Source organism: Danio rerio, chromosome 21 (assembly GCF_052040795.2).
Source record: "Danio rerio strain M-AB ecotype USA chromosome 21, GRCz13ab, whole genome shotgun sequence".
Classification (NCBI taxonomy): domain Eukaryota; kingdom Metazoa; phylum Chordata; class Actinopteri; order Cypriniformes; family Danionidae; genus Danio; species Danio rerio.
In genome coordinates this window covers 5,977,205-6,003,922 of record NC_141041.1, presented here as the reverse complement: position 1 = coordinate 6,003,922, position 26,718 = coordinate 5,977,205, and the positions used below count along the sequence as shown (strand labels likewise).

The window sequence follows — 26,718 nt, the reverse complement described above, 5'->3', positions numbered from 1 at the left end:
TAATTAGGTTAACTAGGCAGGGTAGGGTAATTAGGCAAGTTATTGTGTAATGATAGTTTGTTCTGGACTATCAAAAAATTGCTTAAAGGTGCTAATAATTTTGACCTTAAAATGAGTTTTAAAAAAATTTAAAACTGCTTTTATTCTATCCAAAATAAAACAAATAAGACTTTGTCCAGAAGAAAAAATATTATCAGACATACTGTGAAAATTTCCTTGCTCTGTTAAACATCATTTGGTAAATATTTAAAAAAGAAGAAAAAATCAAAGGGGACTAATAATTCTGACTTCAACTGTACATGCAGTGCACTGCATGAAAAAGCCTTTAAAAAAATTATTATTTTTAGCAATTTCCCAGTGATTTTCAATTACCGGGTTGTAGCTGGATGGGCATCCGCTGCGTAAACCATACGCTGGAATAGTTATCAGTTCATTCCACTGTGGCGACCCCTGATAAATAAGGGACTAAGCCGAATGAAAATGAATGAATAAATGAATTTCTCGGTGAATATAGATTATATATGTTAATGCATTTGAATAAACAGTTTTATTAAACTATTATTTATTAAGTGTGGACTTTTTGTCACTTTTAGGAATAGAAAAATTATGTATTTACATTATGTAAATAAATGAGGTGTTTAGAAAAAACCTTTTAACTAAATTAAAATTTTTTTTATGGTTGTCTTGATCTTTCTTCTTTATTTAAATGTTACGTACTAATGTCTGTGAAAGAGGAAAAATTGATAGTGCGCAAGTCGCTGGCCCATCTGTGCCCAAGACAGCAAGTCTATGGCTGCGTCCGAAACCGCCTACTACTCAGTAGGTACTGCATTTGAATTTAAACGTACTACTCGTCCGTTAGAAAAGTACGTTCTAAACAGTATGAATGTGAAAAGTATGAATGGAATTTGGACGTACTAAATCCGCCATTTTGTCATGGTCACATGACCTACCTGCGTCATTTGCGTCGCTTTACTTCCATTCATGAATTCTATCGCGGGGCATCATGGGATAGTAAGGAAGTAGTGAGTCATTCGGGTACTTCTCGCATACTGATTTTCGAATTCTATGAATTCGGATATACTACTCGGCTCGCATACTGATTTTAGCGTACTATATAGTATGGAAGTATGCGGTTTCGAACGCAGCCTATGTGATGTATTAAGAGCCACGATATCAAGACTAATTTCAGCAAACCACCAAGAAAAAGAACCACATCCAACAGAAGTGTGGATACAAGAGGAAGCCTTCTGAAAGGGATGTCCAAGTGCTAACCTGGATTGTATCCAAAAAACATAAAACCACAGCCGCCTCAACTCTCTTTTTTCCACCAAAATTGTTCGTCAGGAGCTCCACAGGGTCAATACACCTGGCTGGCAGCTATAGCCAAAACTTTGGTCACTGGTGTAAACGCCAAATGTTGATATCAATTGTGCCAGCACCATCTTGGGCTGTTAAAAACATGAATTGTTCTCTGATAAGTCCACCTTTATTGACTTTCCCACATCCGAGAAAGTTACAGTGTGAAGAAGCCCCAAGTAAGCGTACCACTCAGACTGAATGCCCAGAGTGAAGTATGAGAATGGATCTGTGATGGTTTGGGTTGCAATTTCATGGCATTTCCAAGGCCCTAATACTTGTGGCAGTCCTCACTACTTGTGTAAGATGGGCGCATCAATGCCAAGGACTTACGAATCATTCTAGAGGACCACGTGCACCCAATGGTTCAAACATTGTATCATAAAGGCAGGGCCGGATCAAGCTGAACTGCCGCTCTAGGCAAAGGACGGTCACGCCGCCCTCAAACCCAAAATGAAAACATGGGGGTTCTCTATTCTGCCACACTAGACTTGGATATAACTAAGGGCGCGGATGGTGAGGGTAGTGTCGGGGACGCCGCTCTTTCTATTCTGCTGCCCTAGACGTGGATATAACTGAGGCGCGGGTGGCGAGGGTAGTTTACGGGACGCCGCCCAAGGTGCGGGTGGCGAGGGTAGTTTAGGGGATGTCGCCTGAGGCGCGGGTGGCGAGGGTAGTTTAGGGGATGTCGCCCGAGGCGCGGGTGGCGAGGGTAGTTTAGGGGACACCGCCCGAGGCGCGGGTGGCGAGGGTGGTTTAGGGGACGCCACCCTCTCTATTCTTCCACCCTAGACGCGGATATAACTGTGGGCGTGGGTGGCGAGAGTTGTTTCGGGGACGCCGCTCTCTCTATTCTGCCACCCTAGACGTGGATGAAGGCGCGGGTGGTGAGGGTAGTTTTGGGGAAGCCGCTCTCTCTATTCTCGGCGGCCGCCTAGGTCGCCTCTATGGACGCGCCGGCCCTGCATGAAGGTAGTGCCATGTGTCAGGATAATAATGCACCAATACACACCGCAAAACTGGTGACAGAGTGGTTTGATAAACATGAAAGTGGAGTTGAACATCTCCCAGGGCCTACACAGTTACCAGAACTAAATATATTGAGCCACTTTGAGTGTTTTGGAGGAGCAAGTAGAGAAAGGGACTTAAACGGTGACAAAGTTAAAGAATATTTTGTGAGACAAATATTAATACCTTTCCTTTCCGGAGCAGCCTTCGGATTTCCACTCGGTCTAAATGCCAGCCAGGATTCACCCCACGATTATCATGACCGATGCGGATTTTCTCAATGATATCTCCAATATCCTGCAGCTGTAGAAGGCCAGACTTATCATCATGATCTATTTAATATATGGCTGTAAGTTGACAGAAATGGCCGCTTCTCATTTACCTCAACAATAAACATGTCTTCTGCCGCTCGCTCAAAGTACATCCTCCTCTCTCTCTTATTAATGCAGAGAGATTTCTGAGACGTACAGACTCCATTCTGCCCATACAGAATAATGAAGACATCCGCGTCGGTTCCCCCAGCAAATATATCAGTGGTGAAGATTTTAATTTCATACGGAACAACTGCAAATTCAAAAGAGATAAGAACATAAATTATATACAATCCATGCACATGGACAAGTTTTATGGCTTTGATTATGAAGTGCATGAATAGCTCAGTCTACTTAAATTTGTAAAAATGCTAACTTAATCGGTGGCAAGGCAGTGGCGCACTAGGTAGTGCTGTCACCTCAAAGCAAGAAGGTCGCTGGTTCAAACCTCGGCTCAGTTGGCGTTTCTGTGTGGAGTTTGCATGTTCTCCCTGCCTTCGCGTGTGTTTCCTCCAGGTGCTCGGGTTTCCCCCACAGTCCAAAGACATGTGGTACAGGTGAATTGGGCAGGCTAAATTGTCCGTAGTGTATGAGTGAGTGTGTTAATGTGTGTGTGGATGGGTTGCAGCTGGAAGGGCATCCGCTGCGTAAAAACTTGCTTGAGAAGTTGGTGGTTCATTCCGCTGTGGCGACCCCGGATTAATAAAGGGACTAAGCCGACAAGAAAATGAATGAATGAATGAACTTAATCTGTTTGAGTAGGGAGAACATGAAGTAATTGTGTGGAACCCAGCATTTTATAGTGTAGGCATAGTTGTCAAAATCACATGCAAAAAAAGCTCGTCATATTTTATACATTTCATTTCACAATATTCTAATTCATTTTATATGTAGATATTGTTATAAACTATTTTATGTATATATTTTTCATGCTTATATATTGTATAACATAAAACAAATAAGTTGTCCCCAAATAACACAAAATAATCATTTTTTTAACTCTGAATTAAAATATAGATAATTAGTTTGAACAAGGAGAAAGTCATTTTTTGAGTTTATGCTTTTAAAAGTGTACAAAAAAGTCGTACAAAAAATATAAATATTACACAAAAGTTTAAATACCCGAAAGCTTACATAAAAAGCAAAAAGACACAATAAATGCAATAAAATGACTAAACTATTGAATTAAGTAAAGTTTTTTATAAACTAGTTTCGAGAGGATCAGGTGCTTATGATTGATCACGGCTGGTCCTGCATTACCTAACATATGATTCACCAATCAGACAATTTCTAACTTCCTATAAATAACCAACGTTTTTTACCTCAGTATCTTCGTCTACCCTTACTCCCCCTTCTTTTTATATTGGTGACACTGTATATATACATATGAAGGTGTGTATCGTACATGGTGTGTACAGCACAGTCTGCAGCTCATTGGGGTACAGGTCTCTGACTATGGCACCGTCGTCTTTTCCTTTATCCAGCCATCGTCCACATGGAAAGCGCAGCAGCTGACCCAGAGATGGAGCATCGATCTCCACCCAGTCTAGAAACCAGCCTGGAGACGCACCTGAGAAAAACACACACATACACACAGCACAAATCCACAGAGACACGTGCACACATACACATACCCACATATACACTGTAAGTAATTGTCTGTAAGATTTACACCAATGCTGCCTGTTCTGGGCCTTCAGAAGGAACTGATATTCAATTATGGAGTGACGATTTAATAAATGGCACAAAAGACCGAGCAACATACACGTGCTGAGTATCTTTTTAAATGTTTGGGGTTGGTTAGTTTTTTTATTATTATTATTATAATTTAATTAATGCAGGAAAAAATATATATTTTGTAAAATCTATTAAAAAATTATAAAAAAAAAAAAATACAAATACACACACACATATATACATATATATATATATATATATATATATATATATATATATATATATGTATATATATATATATATGTATATATATATATATATATATATATATATATATATATATATATATATATATATATATATATATATGTGTATATATATATATGTATATATATATATATATATATATATATATATATATATATATATACATACATATATATATATATATATATATATATATGTATATATATGTATATATATGTATATATATATATATATATATATATATATATATATATATATATATATATATATGTATATATATATATATATATATATATATATATATATATATATATATATATATATATATATGTATATATATATATATATATATATATATATATATATATATATATATATATATATATATATATATATATATATCATAATTTTTTATAGATTTATATATATAATTAGCATTTTTTGTTCTTGTGATGCAAAGCTTTATTTTCAGCATCATAACTTCAGTTTTTAGTATCACATGATCGTTCAGACCTCAGTTTAATATTATAATGTTCTTATAATAAATAATCTTATTATAATATTAAAAATGTATTGCTGCTTCACATTTTATAATATTGCTATTTTTTTGTAATAATTTGTTTTAGGATTTTTTGATATAGCATTTAATTGAAGTAAAGTTTATTTATAAATTTATTTCAAGAGGATCACATGCTTACGATGGATCACAGCTGGTCCCGCATTAGCTAATGCATGATTCACCAGAAGATGATTCAGACGTTTACAAAGTCTCCATAAATAACCAATGTTTCATATAACAGTCATCTTTGTTTTGAAGAATCCCCCTTCCACAACTACTCTTCCTCCTTTTCTAGATTGGGTGGCATGGCGGCCCAGTGGTTAGCACTGTTGCCTCACAGCAAGAACGTCACTGGTTCAAGTCCTTGCCAGGCCAGTCAACGTTTCTGTGTGGAGTTTACATGATCTCCCAGTGCTCGCGTGGGTTCCCCCTGGGTTCTCCAATTTCCTCCCACCATCCAAAAACATGCGACTTAAGTTAATTGACTAAACTAAATTGGCACCATAGATGTGACCCTAGTCAGCAGTTATCTCTTTACAGCAATTTCTAATTGGTCGTTAACTACAAACACCAGGGGAAATCTCGAGATCTACCTGAGCTCAAACTTGCTTCTTGTCCTGCAAATGGGAGGGAGCCCCAGGCTCAAGAATCTTATGAGCACAGGGCTCTCTCCAGGGACAGCATGCCAAACACGCTTTATAATCATCAGCTAAGTGTGAACTCTTAAAGTAGAAATCTTTTGTAACATAATAAATATCTTTATCGTTACTTTTGAATTGAACTAATTTAATAAATGAATCTTTTCCGATCCCAAACGATTGAAAAGTAGGCTAGCGTATGTTTTCTGATGCATATTACCCGAGGATGGAGAAGTGTCGCACACGAAATTGTGGAGCGGGGAGGGGGTTGTTGAAGGTGTATGGCGGAGGGGTGTCACGGACCACAATGAAAAGGGTTAGGGAGTCACGGAAGAAAGTGAAAGTGAACAATGGACAGGGCAGTTCATGAGGGGGATCGGTAAAATGAGGATGTTACGGCACAAATTAAGCCCTGATCTTAACGATTATGTAGTAGTTTAATAATTACAAATGCATTTAAAAAAATTAAATGATCAAAAGTGCAACTTACATTATCTAAAACATTGTATAACTATTTTTACACCACGTTCATTATTAGAAGTGAGGGAATGAATTACTTCTGTTTTTTGCTGTAAAAAGAACAGCGATTCGTTACAGTGTAAACACACAAACAAGCACAGGCACACACATGCCAATCATCAATGCACAGATTTCAACTTAACCCGTCCTTCAATATATCAACCAGAAATGTAGCTTCAGTGTATTCAAGTCAGTATGTTCAATAACATTAGATAACGATATCGGATGTCAGTAGCTTTCATCCACCTATTTAAGAGCATTTTGGATTATTGCATAAAAAATACCTAAAGATCCCATGGTTTAAAATAAATTTTAGATGTTAGAATATGTTAGTTTTGATGTTTAAATATGTTAGTATGGATAATGAATAGTCTTAAGGATATCTGTAAGCGGGCGACACAGTGGCTCAGTGGTTAGCACTGTTGCCTCACAGCAAGAAGGCACTAGTTTGAGTCCCGGCTGGGTCAGTTGAAGGGGGTCACAACCAACGGATCTCAACGCAGTGACCCCCAGATTAATAACTTTTTTTTTAACTTGTAGGTTAATCCAACATTTATAACAATTGCAGAGAGATTAGCCAAATCTTGTATATGAACGCATTTTGGCTTCCCTGTAAAATATAATCCTGACGGAAGAAGTTGTGGTGGGACCTACCTAAATGCTTTCTCAGGCTATTAATTAAAGGTGTTTTCTGTCACTGTTTGTTTAGCCTGTATTAATGCATTCAATGTAAAGCTGCACAATTAAACATTAAAAGGTCGAGATCTCAATTCTCCCGTGCAACATGAATGGTAAATGATAATGATTTGCATGTTTATTAATCCTTAGAAGCGCTGCATTCAAATCTGTGTGTGATAGAGAGAGATTTTGTTCACATTTTTCAGTTAGTTACTAACAATTAAACAACACAGAAGTACTGGGAGAACAATTTATAGTTCAGATAAACACTGAAGTTTATAGTAAAGATTAAAATCACTGTTTAAAGGAACCTGACATTGGTGAATGTTTGACGCTGGTGAAAGAAATTACATTGTGTAACCAATCACTAAAATTATCATAATTGAACCATCATCAAATGATGTCCCTAAATAGTTTTTCAAAAATGATTCCCAATAATAAAACATGAAGTTTTAAGTGTGAATTGTTGAATAATTAATTGACAATAAACATGATCTGCTGTACAAGACGTTAGATTTCTTTATTTCGCATTATGAGCAACAGCAGCAAAGATCATTTTTTGTTTTGAACATTTTCCTTTTTGTCAGCTGGTTCTTTCTTCATTTTTATTTTCATTCAAATTACAGGTTCTAAGTTCTGTTTGTTTAAACCAATGGTTTTTGCAGTAATTTCCTGTATAAAAGGAAAGCAAATGACATTGGTCTTCTCCCTTTTAAGCTGATCTGAAAAATAATCCGATCCGTGAATCAAAAACTGTAGTGTGATCCGACCCATGAGATATGTGATCGGTTGCACCACTAGTAAATTGGCATTTCTGTGTGCATGTTCTCCTTGTGTCAGTGTGGGATTCCTCTGAGTTCTTCAGTTTCCCCCACAGTCCAAATACATGCGCTATAGATCAGGGTTCACCAAACTTGTTCCTGGAGGGCCGGTGTCCTGCAGATTTTAGCTTCAACCCCAATCAAACACACCTGAACAAGCTAATTAAGGTCTTACTAGGCATACTTGAAACATTCAGACAGGTGTGTTCAGGCAAGTTGGAGCTAAATCCTGCAGTGACACCGGCCCTCGAGGACAGAGATTGGTGACCCCTACTGTAGATGAACTGAATAAACTAAATTTGCTGTAGTGTATAAGTGTGTGTGTGAATGAGTGTGTATGGATGTTCCAGTACTGATTTGCTTATCCGCTGTATAAAACATAAGCCGCATAAGTTGGCGGTTCATTCCGCCGTGGTGACCCCTGATGAATAAAGGGATTAATCCGAAGGAAAATGAATGAATGAATGTTTTTAAACTGATTTTAAAGTTTCACAGTCTGAAACGCAGATCCCTGAGACCATGAGAATTACATTTTTTGCAAACTCCCTTAGAATTAAAACAATGAAGATCATATGCTTATAAAAAGAGTTATTTTGTTTACATTACATTTATATTTAGTCATTTAGCAGACTCTTTTATCTAAAGCTACTTACAAATGAGGACAAGGAAGCAATTTACACAACTATAAGCGCAACAATGAATAAGTGCTGTAGGCAAGTTTAAAAAAAAGTGAAAGTGTAAGAAGAAAAACATTAGTAATTTTTTTTTCTTTTTTTTGTAGTTAGTGGAGGAGTCAAAGAGGGAATTGCATATTAGCAAGGAAAGTGGAGACTAAATAGTTGAGTTTTTAGTCGTTTCTTGAAGACAGCGAGTGACTCTGCTGTTCTGATGCAGTTAGGGAGATCATTCCACCAACTGGGCAGATTGAATGCGAGAGTTCGGGAAAGTGATTTCTTCCCTCTTTGGGATGGAACCACGAGTTGACGTTTATTCACAGAACGCAAGTTTCTGGAGGGCACATAAATCTGCAGAAGTGAGAGCAGATAAGAAGGGGCACAGCCAGAAATCGCTTTGTAAGCAAACATCAGAGCTTTGATTTTGATGCGAGCGGCAACTGGCAGCCAGTGCAAACGGATGAGTAGCAGAGTGACATGTGCTCTTTTCGGTTCATTAAAGACCACTCGTGCTGCTGCATTCTGAAGCATCTGAAGAGGTTTGATAGAGTTAGCTGGGAATTTGTTTGAACAAATCATGTAAAAACAAGAAAAGTAAGACATCTGAAATGTTGTGGTCTTTTTTTAATCCCTCAGTGACGTTTGCCATCACGGTTATTCAGTATTATGTTAATGATATTATTATTACTTTCAGAACTCTGTTGAGCATCCATTGCCACTGAACATTCATTGCATTGTATTATCTGACGCACAAGTCATTTATTATATAAGAAAAAAGACTCACAGTGGCTTCTCCTAACACAGTAAATTACATTTATTTTTGATATTTGGTGCCAGTTTATCAGGAAGTGATCACTTTGTTCTCTTCATTAAATGGAAACGATGCTTTATTCACTAATGTTTTATGCCATATTGCAGTTTTGTACATACATCTAATTCACATCTTTGGACAGAAACACAGCTAATGAATGTGTGTGCGTACCTGCGTTGTCATGTCCAATGCGGATTCTCTTGAGTTTCCCAATATCCACTGCCTCTATGGTGAACTCATCAATCAATCCCAACTCAAACTTGTTCTTATGGTTCTTCGAGGCCTTTAGATTAATGATTCCTGAAACACACAGACCCACTTATATAATAACACTATTAATAATACAGTCAGGAATGCAGCTTTGTGTTGTGGTGGTTACCTGTGTCGTCTTTGGTTCCATAAAGAATGGCGAAAACATTTGCATCTGTTCCAGCATACTTCTTCTCCCCTGTTTTTACTCTCATTGTGAATGTGGTTGACATCGCTACACACAGACACAAGACATAATCAATGCAATTTCAATGCTATAAGCAGTAGCATTTTAACTATAACTTAACTTCTATTTCATAGTAAGAGTAGTTTTATTCCACAGTAATAATATATATTTTACGATGCACTTATTTATATTATATCGTAGGTAGCTATTCTGTAAAAATGTTAAAAATTGTTTTAATAAGTAAACATAATTAATTAAAAAAATGAAAAGCACTTAACTTCTTTTCCTTTTATTTGGACTTAGTGGTGCAAATATTGTAATTCTGCAGATATTTAACTCCTTTTGGCTGGCTGATGCCAATATCTTTTCTGATTGTGTGTTTTTACTTAATTTTTAATTTACAGGATAATTATTTACATATATATATATATATATATATATATATATATATATATATATATATATATATATATATATATATATATATATATATATATATATATTCAGTGTTTTGTATATATTTATTTGAATTATGTTATAATTTTTTATAAATATGACATATTATTGAATATTTCAATGTTTAGGTGTTTAGATGATCTGTGTACAACACAATTTGTAAAGTAATATTTTCTGGAGGATTTATTGTAGTTTGTAGTATTATACAGGGTTTCTGCAGGTTTAACAAAGTTAAATTTAAGACTTTTTAAGACATTTTAAAGACCATTATGAATTAAAGTTTATGACTTATACAGAGCGAAATGCTAAGGATGTTTTTCAAATATCCCAACTAGGGAAAAAATAAATAAATCACACATACTTGCCCCCCTAAATTATTCGTCCCCCATTTTATGTTTAACAGAGAAAATACTTTTTCCACACATTTCTAAACATAATAGTTTTAATAACTCATCTCTAATAACTGATTTATTTTATCTTTACAATGATGACAGTAAATAATATTTGACTAGATATTTTTCAAGACTCTTCTATACAGCTTAAAGTGACATTTAAAGGCTTAACTAGGTTAATTAGGTTAACTTGGCAGGTTAGGGTAATTAGGCAAGTTATTGTAGAATGATGGTTTGTTCTTTAGACTATCGAAAAAATATATAGCTTAAAGAGGCTAATAATTTTGTCCTTAAAATGGTGTTTAAAAAAATTTAAGTTGCTTTTATTCTAGCCGAAATAAAACAAATAAGACTTTCTCCAGAAGAAAAAATATTATCAGAGATACTGTGAAAATTTCCTTGCTTTGTTAAACATCATTTGGGAAATATTTAAAAGAGGAAAAAAATTCAAAGGGAGGCTAATAATTCTGACTTCAACTGTATATATATATATATATATATATATATATATATATATATATATATATATATATATATATATATATATATATATATATATATATGTATATTTATATAGAACTATTATGTAAATTGGGAACCTTTCTGCTCTAATCCAAGCTGAGCAGGCCCAGACTCCTCCTCTTCATCTTCATCTCTCTTCATGAAAGCCTCGTCCACAGGCACTAACTCACGGCCCAGCTGCCCATCATCTTCATCTACAGCCAACCAGCGCTGGCATGGGAAAAAATACCTGAACACACACAAACACAGGCGAAACAGCCATTAGGAAAGAGAAAAATCACAAACGGCATCTCTTTAATATATACTTACTTAATCTACTTTCACTTTATGATATTACATTGAGCAAACTACTATGTATTATTTCTAAAGATGAAAAAAGTTATTATCGTTAATGAAAGCTGCATTTTTTGGTGAAAATACACACAAAAAAAATTTAGGATTACTTTTTTTAAAACAATTAATTATTCATAAATTCATATTTTGTTCCCACTTTATATTAAGTGACCTTAACTAATATGTACCTAAACAGAAATTAATAGTTTGTTACAATGTACTTATTGTGTAAATGCATGCATTTACTGTGTACTTATGCTTGATTAAATGCCTGTATGTAATTACATCTGTATTTAACTTTTGTAATTACATTTGTAAATACAATGTTGACCATCCCTTACACCTTAACCCACCCTTAAACCTACCCACACCAACAAACCTGTCCATAACCCAACCCCTATCCCAACTCAAAAGCACCACAAGTGTTCTCAAATACATTATAAACACAGTAAGTAAATTGTATTTATTTTCTGATGTAAGTATATAGTAGTTAAGGACACTTAATATAAAGTGGGACCCATATTTTTGACTTGTTTATTAAGTTAAACAATTAAAAAACTAAATAAAGCTAAATTCAGTAACTTCACATCATCCACGTCGAAAGTTTTGCTCAGATACTGTACATACAGTCTATAGATATACAGTTGAAGGCAAAATTATTATCCCTCCTATAAAAATGTAATTTAATTTTATAAATTATTTCGCTGCTTAACAGAGAGAAGATTTTTCAACACAATCTTTTAATTTTTTGTAATTAATTAAAGTCTTTTTAATTCTTTTTCTAATTTCTTGATTTTACTAGTTATTTTGAAGGTACTACTATTAAGCTTAAAGCTCATTTTAAACGGTTAACTAGGTTAATTAAGTTATTAATAAGTCAAGTCATTGAACAACAGCGGTTTGTCCCGTAGCAGACAGAAAAAATATTTCCTAATGGGGCTAATAAAATTGACCATAGCACTTCAGAATGGTTTGTAAAAATGTATTCAAGCCAAATTAAAGAAATAACACTTTCTCCAGAAAAAAAAATATAGAAAATACTGTGGAAAAACTTGTTTGTTCTGTTCACAGAAGGCATTTCACAGTATGCCTTAAAAATAAAAATAAAAATGATTACATATGACTTATAAAAGAATAAAGAAACTTTTTAGGAGAACCATACAGGACAAACTTGAAGCTTAAACCGAAAAAAAAAAATGCCAGAAACATTCATTGTGTTTTGAGACTGATGTTTTATGTGTGGCCCCAGACAAATAATATATTGTGCATGACACTTACATGGTTTCATCTTTTGTATCGAAGATCTCTACGCGGTCCAGGTACCATGAAGCATTAGCCTGTTTGTTATCATGACGGATCCTCAGTTTCTTCAAAGGCCCCAGATCCATCCCCGTGATCGTGAACTCATCCTCCTGGAAATGAACAACACATTCATATGCATTCTCTCTATATATACAGTTGAAGTTATAACTATTACCCCTTCTGAATTATTAGCCCTCCAGTATATTTTTCAGCCAGTTTCTGTTTAACGGAGAGAAGAATTTGTTCAGCACATTTCTAAACATAGTAGTTTTAATAACTCATTTGATCTTATTAAACTCATTTGTAATAACTGATTTATTTTATCTTTGTCATGATGACAGTAAATAATATTTGACTAGATATTTTGCTAGATACTAGTATTCAGCTTAAAGTGACATTTAAAGGCTTAACTAGGATAATTAGGCAAGTCATTGTATAATGATGGTTTGTTCTGTAGACCAGGGATTCCCAAACTTTTTTATTCCGGGACCCACTTAGGCAAGTAATTCAATCTCAAGACCCACCATAATATTTTAATATGGAAAAATGGGTAAAAAAATTTTTATCCATTCAAAGCAGTCAAAAATATATGGTGTGTGGCTTTTTGGATTTTGCGATTTGATATGCACAAGATGAGGCTCGAACTGTCAGGACTTCTGGCTGATCGGCTGGTTCTATCTGTTCTGATTGTATTAGCCACATGTTTCTTTGTTTGAGCTCCTGATTGTTTTTCTCCACCCCCTCGTTCTCATAATTTTAGTTGATTTGCTTCACTTGTCTTTGCTTATTTTCTCCTCATTAGCTCCCCTATTTATTCTCTTGGTTTCTGCTGTTCCGTGCCAGATTGTTGTTTGCTTCTGACCCTGCAACATCAACTATGGGTAAACTGAATGTTTTTAGTTAACCTTTTTCTGTTTGACTCCAGGACTCTCTCCCTACCTTCCCAGCCTTTCTGTGTAGTCCCTGGCTTGCCCGAAGTTTTTTTTTGTCCTGGACACTGGCGTGGTTCTGACAATTACACCTGCCTCTGTTTCTACTGGCCAGTCTAGTTTTTGTTCCTGGTTATTTCCAGTCATTCCCTTCCCCTCAACTATTCCAGCAGAGTCTGCAAGTATTTTTTTGTCATTTTTCGTTGTTCATTTTTTGGACTATAATAGTTTTTTGTTCTTTCTTGATCAGGCTGAGAGGACTGCTTGCTGAAGAGCATTTTTTCCCATTTGTCGAACTGAGGTTTTTGTGTATTTTTCCCCTGAGACTGATACATTGCGTTTAGAAGATTATTTTTCAATTTTGCATTCTGGCTTATAAACTAATCTGTTAGAATTTTTGCCTTCTACAATAAATCATTGTCTTCATCTGCATTTGGGTTTTTTCTGTTTACTGGCCCTGACACAAACTGCTTTTTGTGGGATGCTGGCTGTAACTGTGATCATTTTTTGTTGAAAAAGATACTCTTCTTTTTTCAGAAGAGAATTTGATCAAGCCCCAGGATTATGATCAAGCCCCGTCACATCGCAGTAAATTCCACTGCTAGTGTATAGTCATAAGAAACTAAACAGCTTTTTGATCGACTACTACAAGCTGGGAAAACGTCAGATAAATATGCCAATGCAATTACCATTATTGCTGAATTGATCTAATATTTACACATTTGCTTGAGGAAGGAATGATGGGGGTTGCTACATTACTATTACTATTTTCCATAACATCTATGCCCTTCCATAACATTAGCTGACGTTAAAACTAACAGATAGCACTATAGCTATTTATTGATTAGCAATCTGTCAATGTTGGGATGTAAAAAATATGGGACAACAAATAGCTTCAAATGACAGAATACATAGCAAACATTAGAAAATACTGACAATAAAATAAAAGGTTTAGCCTATTAAAATCAATGGCCTATACAGAAATTAAATAAAGCTATTAAATATATTACACTTTTAATTGTATTTGCATATTGATTAAAGTTACTACAGTTATTTAGTGAAGAGCAGCAAATGAATCTCTCATTGGGTTTTGTTTGATAACAGAGGTGTTAATGTAAGAATGCACAGATCTATAATGCATTCGACTACTTTATTAACTGTTTGTGCTCATTTAAGTGAAAATTTGTTGTGTTTAAAATAAAACACGCTGGACGGAGCAAAAAAAAAAAAAAAAAAAAAGGCAAAAAAAAAGAAGCACTTTTCCGACAGTCCCTTACTGAGAGCTCCGCTCTGCGCGAGCTCTACCGGCTAAAAGTAGATTGCGAGGGTTCAAACGGAGCAGTGCTCATAATGTCGAGCGAAAAAAAAGACAGCTGTGAAACATAACCAGCTTTGTCTTTTTGTAGGAAACACACTTTAGATATTTTTAGGGTAAGAGGTTTTTGGTATATTGCCGTATATGGTATATTTTTGGTATATCGCAACCCACAGTTTGAAAACCCCTGCTGTAGACAATCCAAAAAATATTGCTTAAAAGGGCTACTAATATTGACCCTTAATATGATTTTAAATAAAAATAAAACTGCTTGTATTCTAGCCAAAATAAAACAAATAAGACTTCCTCCAGAAGAAAAAAATGTTATAGGAAATACTGTGAAAATTTCCTTGCTCTTTTAATCATCATTTGGGAAATATTTAAAAAAGAAAAGAAAAAAAATCACAGGAGGGCGAATAATTTTGACTTCAACTGAAGTATGAATGCGTGGCTGCTTTGCGTTCCACTCACCTGTCCGCGCTCAAACTTGTTAAGGTGGTTTGACTTGCGTAGTTTTCTCTCGCCCGTGTCGCCCATTTCTCCATAGATGTTGATGTAAACACTTGCATCGGTTCCGGCTCCCATCATATCCCCAGTGAACACATGAACCTCATATGTGTTATCTAAAACATCGACAAACATGCATCTAGCGAAGTGCACTTCTGTTTGATCTCAACACTTTAGACACATATGCATTAACCTGCACTTTAAGTATAAACAAATTCATTGTTTTATATCCAAATTAAAGGGTGCGTTTACTAAAAATAAAAATTATTTTAATAATTATACACCCTCATGTCGTTACAATACCCTGAGACTTTTATTCATCTTCAGAACACAAATTCTAATATTTTAGATGAAATCTGAGAGCTCTCTGGCCTTCCATAGACAGTAGGGGTGCAACAGTTTACAAAGTTGTCAGTACAATTTGTATCACGGTTTACGGTTGGATTTGGTTTACCAAATTAGCAAACTATTATGTATTATTTCTATAGAAGAAAAAAGTTATTATCGTTAACGAAAACTGCATTTTTTGGTGGAAATACACACAATCCTCAGTTTCTTCAAAGGCCCCAGATACATCCCCGTGATTGTGAACTCATCCTCCTGGAAATGGACAACAGATTCATATGCATTCTCTATATACAGTTGAAGTCAGAACTATTACCCCTTCTGAATTATTAGCCCTCCTGTTTATTTTTTAGTCAATTTTCGTTTAACGCAGAGAAGAATTCTCTGGCCCTCCATAGACAGTAGGGGTGCAACGGTTTACAAAGTTGTCAGTACAGTTTGTATCACGGTTTACGGTTGGATTTGGTTTACCAAATTAGCAAACTAATATGTATTATTTCTAAAGAAGAAAAAAGTTAGGTCCCACTTTATATTAAGTGGCCTTAACTAATATGTACTTACACAGGAATTAATAGTTTGTTACAATGTACTTATTGTGTAAATGCATGTATTTACTGTGTATTTATGCTTGATTAAATAAATGTATGTAATTACATCTGTAATTAACTTTTGTAATTACATTTGTAAATACACTGTTGACCATCCCTTACACCTTAACCCACCCTTAGACCTACCCACACCAACAAACCTGTCCATAACACAACCTCTATCCCAACTCAAAAGCACCACAAGTGTTCTCAAATACATTATAAACACAGAATAAGTACATTGTATTTATTTTTTGATGTAAGTACATAGTAGTTAAGGACACTTAATATAAAGTGGGACCAAAAGGTAATATCCATTGGAATAAAAAACATCTATTGTAACACTTAAATACTATTTAGAAATCCCAAACATCAGAAAAAAAATACTGCATGTAGCCTTATAATCTACCGTTTAACGTATCTAAAAAAGTCATACTCATTTATTCTAACTTCAGTAGGTTTTTTGTTGATGATTAATGACGACAGTGTGTTAATATTGTCTGCTGTGATTTAAAAAATTCTTCCTTGATTGTGTACTTTTATACTTTTTATACTAAGACTTAGCCGCCTTAGTTAAATATGAGTGTTCTGACGCTATGTTACATGCATTCCACCTATATGTTACATCTTTAAACTGATATAATCTGAAGCATGCTAGTTTGCAGCATTCAATTCAACAAACTTTATCCCCACAGGGATTGGAAAATTGTCTTTAGACTGAAGCTCACACACAAAAGCAAAACATATATACAATTACACAATCATTTTAGGATCCTTTTTTAAAAACAAATCAATGGCAGTGGGAAAAAATGTATTCATGTACTTAGACTTTTTTGCTAAAGAGACTTTTAAGAGTTCACACTTAGCTGATGATTGATTATGAAGCTTGTTTGGCATGCTGTCCTGGGAGGGAGCCCTGAGCTCATAAGATCTTCGAGACCAGGGCTCCCTCCTGTTTGGCGAGAGAGGAGTTTGAGCTCAGGTAGATCTCGAAAACTCCTCTGCTGTAGTAACTAATGAACAGATAGTGATTGCTCTTAAGAGATAACTACCTAATAGGAGCATGTCTATGGTGCCCAATTGGATTAGTCAATTTAATCAAGTTGCAGTTTTTTGGACGAAGGGAGGAAACTGGGGAACCTGGGGAAAACCCAGGTGAGTAAAGGGAGAACTCATAAACTCCGCACAGAGATGTCGTCTGGCTTGGTAAGGACTAGCACCAGTGATGTTCTTGCTGTGAGGCAACAGTGCTAACCACTGGGTCACCGTGCCAGCCATCTAGGAAAGGAGGAGGAGTAGGGGTGAAAGGGGGATTCTTTAAAACGAAGATGACTGTTATATGGAACTAAGGGTATTTATAATGCCTTAGGAGTCGTCTGATTGGTGAATCATAAATTTGATAATGCAGGACCAGCCGCAAGCAATCATAAGCACGTGATCCTCTCGAAATAAGTTTATAAATAGACTTGACTTATACCGTCTGCCAGATGAAACTAACTTAAAGGAATCGTGTAAAGGATGGGAGGAGTCTTCCACAATAGTGGAGGTTTTTCTTTTCCTTGTTGCCATAAATGAATCAGTCAAAGGTGTTTGCCTCTCACCAATAATTTCACATGCTACATTTACTACTCTTAAAAAGTTTTAAAGGCATTACTGTGAAAGAGAGACTGTGAATGAACTAAGTTAAATCATGAGAATAGACTGGTGGGCGTAACCAGAGCTTAATTTGTAAATTTCAGGTCCCGTAACAGATCGGGGAAAGAATCCGCCATGTTACCAGAGGAAGGATAGGTGTCATGGTCGTGGAACAAAGTGAGGAGCGGAGAGGAGGGGGGTCGGTAAAATGAGGTGCCGTATCAGATTTTAGAGGTGCCGGATCCAGATACGGCTTGTTCCGGCATGAATTAAGCCCTGGCGTAACTATAGTAACACATCTACAAATTATTTTTTTCATGAACTGTCCCATCCCTAATAGACAGCACGGGTCCCAAAGTGCAGAAAGTTACCAAAACATTCTTAACACAGAGTATATGCCTTCAGTGGTTAAATTGAAATAACATAAATCTACGAGAATAATGTAAAATCTGTAAAAATGACTTTTTCGTCAATGTTTTTCAAGTCAGATTAGGTGTGCGTTTATTACAGGCAACACAATGTTTGTATGTTTTTACAGTTGTTTTGCAGCATAAAGGTGTTTCTCAATATTTATATGATCCCATGGAGTCACTGGAAAGTTTTGACAAGGTTTTTGTTTCCTTTTCTGGAAGTTGAACGTCTTGGGACCATTGCTAAATATGGAGGATGAAGGAGCTCACAGATTTCATCTAAAAAATATTAATTCATGTTTTAAAGATGAACGAAGGTCTCAGGGAATTGAAATGACATAAGGGTGAGCAGTTAATAACAGATTTGTTACTTTTGCATGAGGCTTTAAAGTAAAATTGCACAAATACACTTACACAAAAATATCATCATAATTTGCAAAGTAAATAAAGAAATGAGAACAAAAAATAGCTAAAAAAAAATGTATCTTAAATAAACATCAATTGAATTGATATACTTTTATAATAAACTAAAATGTGCCAGTTAATTGATGATCAGTTTTATTTATGTGTTTAAATTGATTTTAAATCATACATTTCAGATTTTTAATAAATATATTTATATACTTTTTAATTGAGGAGCATTGAATTTCTCTTTCTATACCCTCCAGATCTTCGTAATCCTCCGCTCGCAGCTCCACAAGTATCTCTCCATCCTCTTCATCACGAGCGAGCCATCGGCCACATGGGAAACTGAACGTTCGTACAACCTCCTTCAGTTCACCTGGGGGTTCCTCTTCCTCCTCCTATAGATCGTTGGATGGTCAAAAATACAAATATTCTGATTAGTGACGATCAATATTAGTGTGTATCAATGGCTGATAATCTTTAAATGTGTATTATACCATTTAAAGTATGGATGGGGGAAAGGTTGTTTATTAAATGAATAAACATTTTTATTATTGTTATTATTTATGCTAATCGTAAAAAAATAATGTCTGGATAGTCTTTGTATTCTTACATTATGTTATGTATATTTCCAATAAACATATTTATAAAAACAACGTGGAGCCAATCAATATTGATATGCTAGTTGCTGGACTGGATTAAATCAACTCTAAATGAATCAACAATAATAATAGTTGCAAAAGCCAATACTTTGACTCAGACTGGCCTTTTTTTTCTTTTTCTTCTTCTTGTCTTTCTTTTCCTCCTCCTTCTTCTCTGGTTTCACCATTGCCATGATCAGGCGTTTAACATCCACTTTCTCCAGGAACCATCCAGCCCCAATACCCGAACCATCATGGCCAATGCGGATCTTGTAGACCCGCCCCACATCCAGGGCCTCAATCTTGATCAAACAATGAGAAAGAGCATGCTCTTGAGTCACAACCACACAGAGTTCAAAATACAAGAATAGAATAGAAAAAAATAGAATCGAATAGAATAGAATAGAATAAAATAGAATAGAATAGAACTGTCCACAAAAAATCTAAATGGAACAAAATAGAACAAATTTGCAACTTTAAAAGACTGATTGGAACAGAACAATAGAAATTAATTAACTGAATAAAGAGAAGTTTAACAACAGAACAGAACACATCTAAACATCAGAACAGAATAGATCAATAGCAATATAACAGATGTAAACAACAGAACCCAGTAGAACTAAAATATCACATTAAAACAGTATTGAATATTACAACAGAACTGATTTGATTTAATTCTATTGCAATTTGTAGAATATTACAGTCCACGAACAAATCTAAATGAAACAAGATAGAGAACATTTGAAATTTAGAAAGAATAGATTAGAAAAGAAAAAAAGAATTCATTAAATTGAATAAGGTGAATTTTACCTACAGTACAGAAAACATCTTGACAGACCAAAATAGATCAACAGAACATAATACAAAAGAACAAATGTACAAATCAGAACCCAGTAGAAATAAAATATTACAGTAGTATAGAACAGAAGAACAGAACAGAAAATAATTGGTTTAATTGGTTGTTCTATTCATTTTTAGAATAGAACAACCCACAAACAAATCGTCACCTTGGAATTATAAGGTTGTCAAAATTGAGTTATTGACACATTTTTATTAAATGACAACTTATTTACATTATGGGATGTTGTTTTATAAGTTGTTTACATTTTAAGACTTTTAATAAAAAAATAAATAAATAAATAATGTTACACACATACTGTTTGCGATGGAATGCAAAAAATTTGAAGCTCAATATCTCAAAATCATTCAGAACGCAGATAGAACCTTATAATTCCAAGGTGACGAAATCTAAATGCAACAAAATAGAACAAATGTGCAATTTAGAAATAGATTAGAATAGAACAATATAATTAATTTAACTGAATAGAGTAAATTGTAACAACAGAACAGAACACATCTAAACAGAACCAAGTAGAGCAATAGAACGGAATACAATAGAACAAATGTACAAATCAGAATCCAGTAGAATTAAAATAGAATAAAAATATTACAATAGAGTTTAATAGAAAAATAGAACAGAAAAGAATTGGTTTATTTCCACGGAAAGTTTTAGAATAGAGCAATCCACCAACAAATCTAAATGCAACAAAATAAAACAAATTTGCAATTTAGAAAGAATAGATTAGAACAGAATTAATTTAACTGAATAGAGTAAATTGTAACAACAGAACACATCTAAACAGAACCAAATAGATCAATAGAATTAAATACAATAGAACAGATGTAGGAAACAGAACCCAGTAGAACTATAACAGAATATAACACAACACATTTGAACATTAGAAAGAACAGAATTCAACTATTTAGATGGAATAGAGTAAATTTGAACAATAGAATAGAACAGAATAGAATAGAATAGAATAGAATAGAATAGAACAGAGTAGAATAAAATAAAACATGTAAACAACAGAACTCAATAGAACAAAATTTCACAAAAATATAGAATATAAAAACAGAACTAAGTAGAATTGATTCATTCTAATAAAATAACAGAACATAATAAAAGAGTCCACAAACTAATCTAAATAGAACAAAGAGCAAATACGAAAATTGAAAAGAATAGATTAAGATAGAAATGAAATGGAAAAATAAAACTGAAAAGATACTCTAGGAAACATCCTGAACCATCATGACTGATGCAGAACTTATAGACCCGCCCCATTTCAATGGCCTCAATCTTAATCAACCAATGGGAGAGAGAGAATTTTCTTCAGTCACAACCAATTCGCTTCCGGAAACATTTAGAAAATCCAGTTACTTCACTCATGTACAACTCACCCTAAAGATCTCCGTGGTTCCTCTCTCAAAGTTGTTGGATCGGCTCTTGAGTCGAATTAGTTCAGATTTTCCTTCCTCTCCATATATCTGAAGGAAGACGTTTGCATTCGTCCCTGCAGCCCACACATCTCCTGTCACCACTGTCACCTCATAATTGATCACTGCCAATTAGAAAAACACTAATTAATCATTTTAAATTCACACCAAACAATATTTTACAGTGCGTGCATGTATTTAAATAAAAAATGTGATGTCTGCAATGACCAGTGAATTCAAGAACTGATGAAATGTATACACTGCTTCAGAAAAAAGCATGATGAAAGAAAGACATACATTTCTCTATCTCCAGTGTCTCACTTGGGTAGATCTCCACTTCCACCTTCCCATCAGCCTCATCTTTACAGAGCCAGCGGTGGGAGGGGAACATATACTGCAAGCCATGCACCGGCACCCAGATCAGAACACTGTCCAGGAACCAACCGGCTCGCAGACCTTCATTGGTGTGGCCAATCAGTAGCCTGTTTACCTACAGGACCCTCCCACAAAGTGGAGGGCAGTCACGATGAATATGCAAATTCAAGACATTTAGTTTATAAGATCAACACAAAGAGCAGATGGTGCTATGCATAAATAATCTATGAATGGTATGTTTCTGCAGTTTATTAATCAAATTCGATATTATAAGCAGCCACATTCTTACCCTTGACAGTTTCTTTCTTTATAATTTCATTTTTTGACAGTTGCGGTAACTAGTATGTACTTATTCTGAGAGAATTTAAAAGAATGAAGTACATTTGGACAACAGAACAACAAAACAGATCAAAAGTAAACAACAATAGAATATATTAGAAATATAGAACTTAGTAGAATAGCTTTAATCCCATTAAATAATAGTATGGAAGAGAATCGAATTTAATAGAACAGTCCATAAACTAATCTAAATAGGACCAAATAAAATTATTGAAATGGAACTTTCATGATCACTTTCATGAATGTGAATGTTTTCCAGCGATCTAAACATCATAGATTGCTGGAAAACATTCACATTCACACAAACTACAAATCTGACAGTTTATGGACTACAGATCCCACTCATGGAACACACACACACACACACACACACACACACACACACCTGCTCCAAGTGATTAGACACTCAAAGCTGAAGCTGCTTTTGGACTGATTACGCAGACTATATATATACACCTCTCAAACACGCACGTTCCTGAGTCTTGTAAGCTGTAAAGTGAACATTACGATGCGTTTTCCCCTTGCTCTGATTTCCGTGTTAGACCTCGTTTTGTTTTATTTGATCATCCCTGTTTGCCGCCTGCCTTTTGGCCACTTGCCTGCTATTACAACTATGAATCTGGATTGCCCACATACATCTGTTTGATCCTGTCTTGACCACTGCGTGTTTGACCATCCTGTCAACAAAGACCACCATAAGGATCCTCACTACGTTGTCAGCGTCAAATCACCATTACACCATTACAGTGTATTTGAACAACAGAAAAAAAAAGAAAAAAAAAGTAAACAACACAACTTAATAGAGCTAAAATATTGCAAAAAATAGAATAGAGAAATAGAATAGTATAGAACGGGTTAAATTCTATACCACTGTTACAAAATAGAATAAAACCAGAGAATATACAGGAATTGCAGAGGGGAAACTCAATACCTTTTAAGACCTTTTTAAGACTCTTTCCATACATTTTAAGACCTTAAAACTACTTTAAGTTAAACTGGAAACACTGGTGAGATTTTAACTTGCAGTATATTTACTAAATATTAATGAAAGGAACTAATATCAAAAACTAAAACATTATTCATATACTGAATAAAAATCTATTAAAACAGATAATTAATTGCTAACTAATTAATTAGTTAGACCCCTTTTTGCCTTCAGAACTGGCATACATTAATCAAGAAACTGGAAATATTCCTCAGAGATTTTGGTCCATAATAACATGATAGCATCACACAATTGCTGCACATTTTTTGGCTGCACATCCATGATGCGAATCTTGACGACATCCCAAAGGTGCTATATTGGATTGAGCTCTGGTCGCTGTGGAGGCCATTTGAGTACAGTGAACTCATCGTCCTGTTCAAGAAACCAGTCTGAGTTGATTCACGCTTTATGACATGGTGCGTTATCCTTCTGGAGGTAACTAGAAGATGGGTGCACTGTGGTCATAAAGGGTTGGACATGGTCAGCAACAATATTCAGATAGGCTGTGACTTTGACACAATGCTCAATTGGTAATAATGGGCCCAAAGTGTGCCAAGAAAAAAGAAAGGATGGATCCATGCTTTCATGTTGTTGACGCATAATTCTGACCCTACCATCCAAATGTCACAGCAGAAATCAAGACTCTTTAGAACAGGTAATGTTTTTCCAATTTTCTCTTGTCCAATTTTGTCCAATTTCCTGTTCTTGGCTGACAGAAGTGGCACCCAGTGTGTTCTTCTGCTGCTGTAGCCCATCCAGCTCAAGGTTAGACGTGTTGTGTGTTCAGAGATGCTTTTTTGCATATCTCGGTTGTAACGAGTGGTTATTTGAATTACTGTTGCCTTTCTATCAGCTGGAACCAGTCTGGCCATTCTCCTCTGGTATCAACAAGGCATTTGCTCCCACAGAACTGCCGCTCAATAAATATTTTCCCTTTTTCTGAACATTTTTTGTAAACCCTAGAGATGGTTGTGCGTGAAAATCCCAGTGGATCAGCAGTTTCTGAAATACTCAGACCAGCCGTCTGGCATCAATAACCATGTTCAAAGTCACCTAAATCACCCTTCTCCTACATTCTGATGCTCAGTTTGAACTGCAGCAGATCGTCTTGACCATGTCTATATGCCTAAATACATTGACTTCCTGTCATGTGATTGGCTGATTAGAAATTTGCGTTAATAAGCAGTTGTACAGTTGTACCTAATAAAGTATCCAGTGAGTGTATTAATTTGACCGAATAGAGTGAATTATCTGATTATTTAAAGAATAGTTCCTAATTTTAACACCTGACTGGCGAATGGGACAAACCTGATCAGGTAGCATACCTTGCCAATGTCAAAGGTCTCTATGGTGAAGATGTCCGTCTGTCCCGTCTCGAAATAGTTCCCCAGGTCGTTATCAGAGACGACCAGCAGCATCTTGTTGGTGTCGCCTTTCTCTCCGTACAGCTTCACAAACACCTTCGAATCTGAGCTGGCGCCGTTAATACTGCCCGTCTTTATCGCAATGTGATAGCCAACAGCTGGAACAAACACATCCAACATGCTTTATTAGTTGTTCTATACGATTTATTTCAAAATGCACTCAGGGTTTCTTGCAGGTTTCACCAAGTCAAATGTAAGACTTTTTAAGAGCTTTTTAAAACCCTTACGAATGAAATTTCGCAGGGATAATTGCTAAAGATTTTTTGTTTAAATTCAGCCATATATTTTACATGTGTAAAAACAAGCAAACTCTAGATCAAGTGTGTCCAAACTTGGTCCTGGAGGGCCGGTGTCCTGCTGAGTTTAGCTCCAACTTGCTTCAGCACACCTGCCAGGAAGTTTCTAGTATATCTGGTAAGAGCTTGAAAAGCTTGTTTAGGTGTGTTTGATCGGGGTTGGAGCTAGAGGTCTGCATTCCCGCAGGACCCGACCAGATTTCTGCGGCGCGGGAATAAATTTCTGAATAAACCGCAGGAGCGGTCGGTAACGGGTTTAATTTGGGACGGGAGCGGGCTGTCTAGCAATATTGCGGATATTGCTATCCTAATGAGAGAGAGAGAGAGCTTTGCCTGTGTGTGTGCTTGGTGTTTGTGTGTGTGTGTGTGTATGTTAGTGCGCGCGCGAATGAGAGAGAGAGAGAGCTTTGCCTTTGTGTCTGCTTGGTGCTTGTGTGTGTGTGTGTGTTAGTGCGCGCGCGTATGAGAGAGAGAGAGAGAGAGCTTTGTCTGTGTGTGTGTGCTTGGTGCTGTGTGTGTGTGTGTTTATACAGACAGCTTGACTGTCTGGACTGTATAGTTGGGTGATTTTCGGTTTTGTTCTCCCCGCTCTTTAGCGGGATTGGGCGCGGTGGGTAGAAAACGGGGCGGGGCGGGCAGCGGGACAACAAATTCTTAATATAAGCGGGAGCGGTCGGGTTCGGGCTAAAACCTGGCGGGTGCGGGCCGGAGCGGGATTAAAAATTTAGTCCCGCGCAGATCTCTAGTTGGAGCTAAACTCTCCAGGACACCAGCCCTCCAGGACAGAGTTTGGACACCCCTGCTTTAGATATATACACATATACTTTTTTCAGAATTAAAAAACAAAGAATAAATAATAATAATAATAATAATATTAAATAAATATAAATATAAACTAAATTTATCCTCAACAACCTGTCTAGGTCAGTGTACTCACCAGGTAGCTATAAATACACAGAGAGCTTATATGATCATATGGAGTAAATAAAACATGTTTGTTGAAATAAATTGTTGGTGATTGGATGGGTTTCCAGCTTTACATGAGGCTCTATTTTAATGATTTAGGCGCAAAGTCTGAAACACAAGGCGGAAAAGCATTACTGTTGTGTCTGAATCCACGTTTGCTATATTACGGACAGAAAAATACGTTCTTGGCCTTTACTTTCACTTTCACTTTCTCTCTTTTGTGGATAAGGAAATGTGTTGTACGCACAGACACCCATTAGCCTACGTAATTAATTTATTTTGTTAAGCGTGAAGATTTGTTTCAAAGCTATTTCTAAATTCAGGTCTAATTTCCAGCAAACGAATAAATGAACAACAATAACAAAGTGTATTAAAAAACCTGAGTTATATCCAAATACACATGCTGTGCCCCATATGGTCCAAAACCCGACAGGTGGGCAAATCTAAGCCTGTTTTTAATAAAACAAATCTAAATATGCAAATAATAAATAATACTAATGATAATAATAACATTATACAAAA

General features: G+C 35.5%; 1 protein-coding gene across 1 annotated transcript in view; it reads right to left on the bottom strand.

Moving 5' to 3' along the window:
* loxhd1a (lipoxygenase homology PLAT domains 1a) overlaps positions 1 to 26,718 on the bottom strand; it is a 193,293-nt gene that overhangs the window by 37,923 nt on the left and 128,652 nt on the right. The window contains exons 16-28 of the mRNA XM_087300574.1: positions 24,836 to 25,032; positions 22,109 to 22,301; positions 21,776 to 21,936; positions 19,663 to 19,839; positions 19,153 to 19,294; positions 15,479 to 15,630; positions 12,740 to 12,873; positions 11,206 to 11,357; positions 9,702 to 9,806; positions 9,494 to 9,622; positions 4,084 to 4,248; positions 2,750 to 2,931; positions 2,554 to 2,670 (exon numbers count right to left, since the gene is read on the bottom strand). Coding sequence (XP_087156700.1) covers positions 2,554 to 2,670; positions 2,750 to 2,931; positions 4,084 to 4,248; positions 9,494 to 9,622; positions 9,702 to 9,806; positions 11,206 to 11,357; positions 12,740 to 12,873; positions 15,479 to 15,630; positions 19,153 to 19,294; positions 19,663 to 19,839; positions 21,776 to 21,936; positions 22,109 to 22,301; positions 24,836 to 25,032 — 2,006 coding nt within the window. The remainder of the gene's footprint in view (positions 1 to 2,553; positions 2,671 to 2,749; positions 2,932 to 4,083; positions 4,249 to 9,493; positions 9,623 to 9,701; positions 9,807 to 11,205; positions 11,358 to 12,739; positions 12,874 to 15,478; positions 15,631 to 19,152; positions 19,295 to 19,662; positions 19,840 to 21,775; positions 21,937 to 22,108; positions 22,302 to 24,835; positions 25,033 to 26,718) is intronic.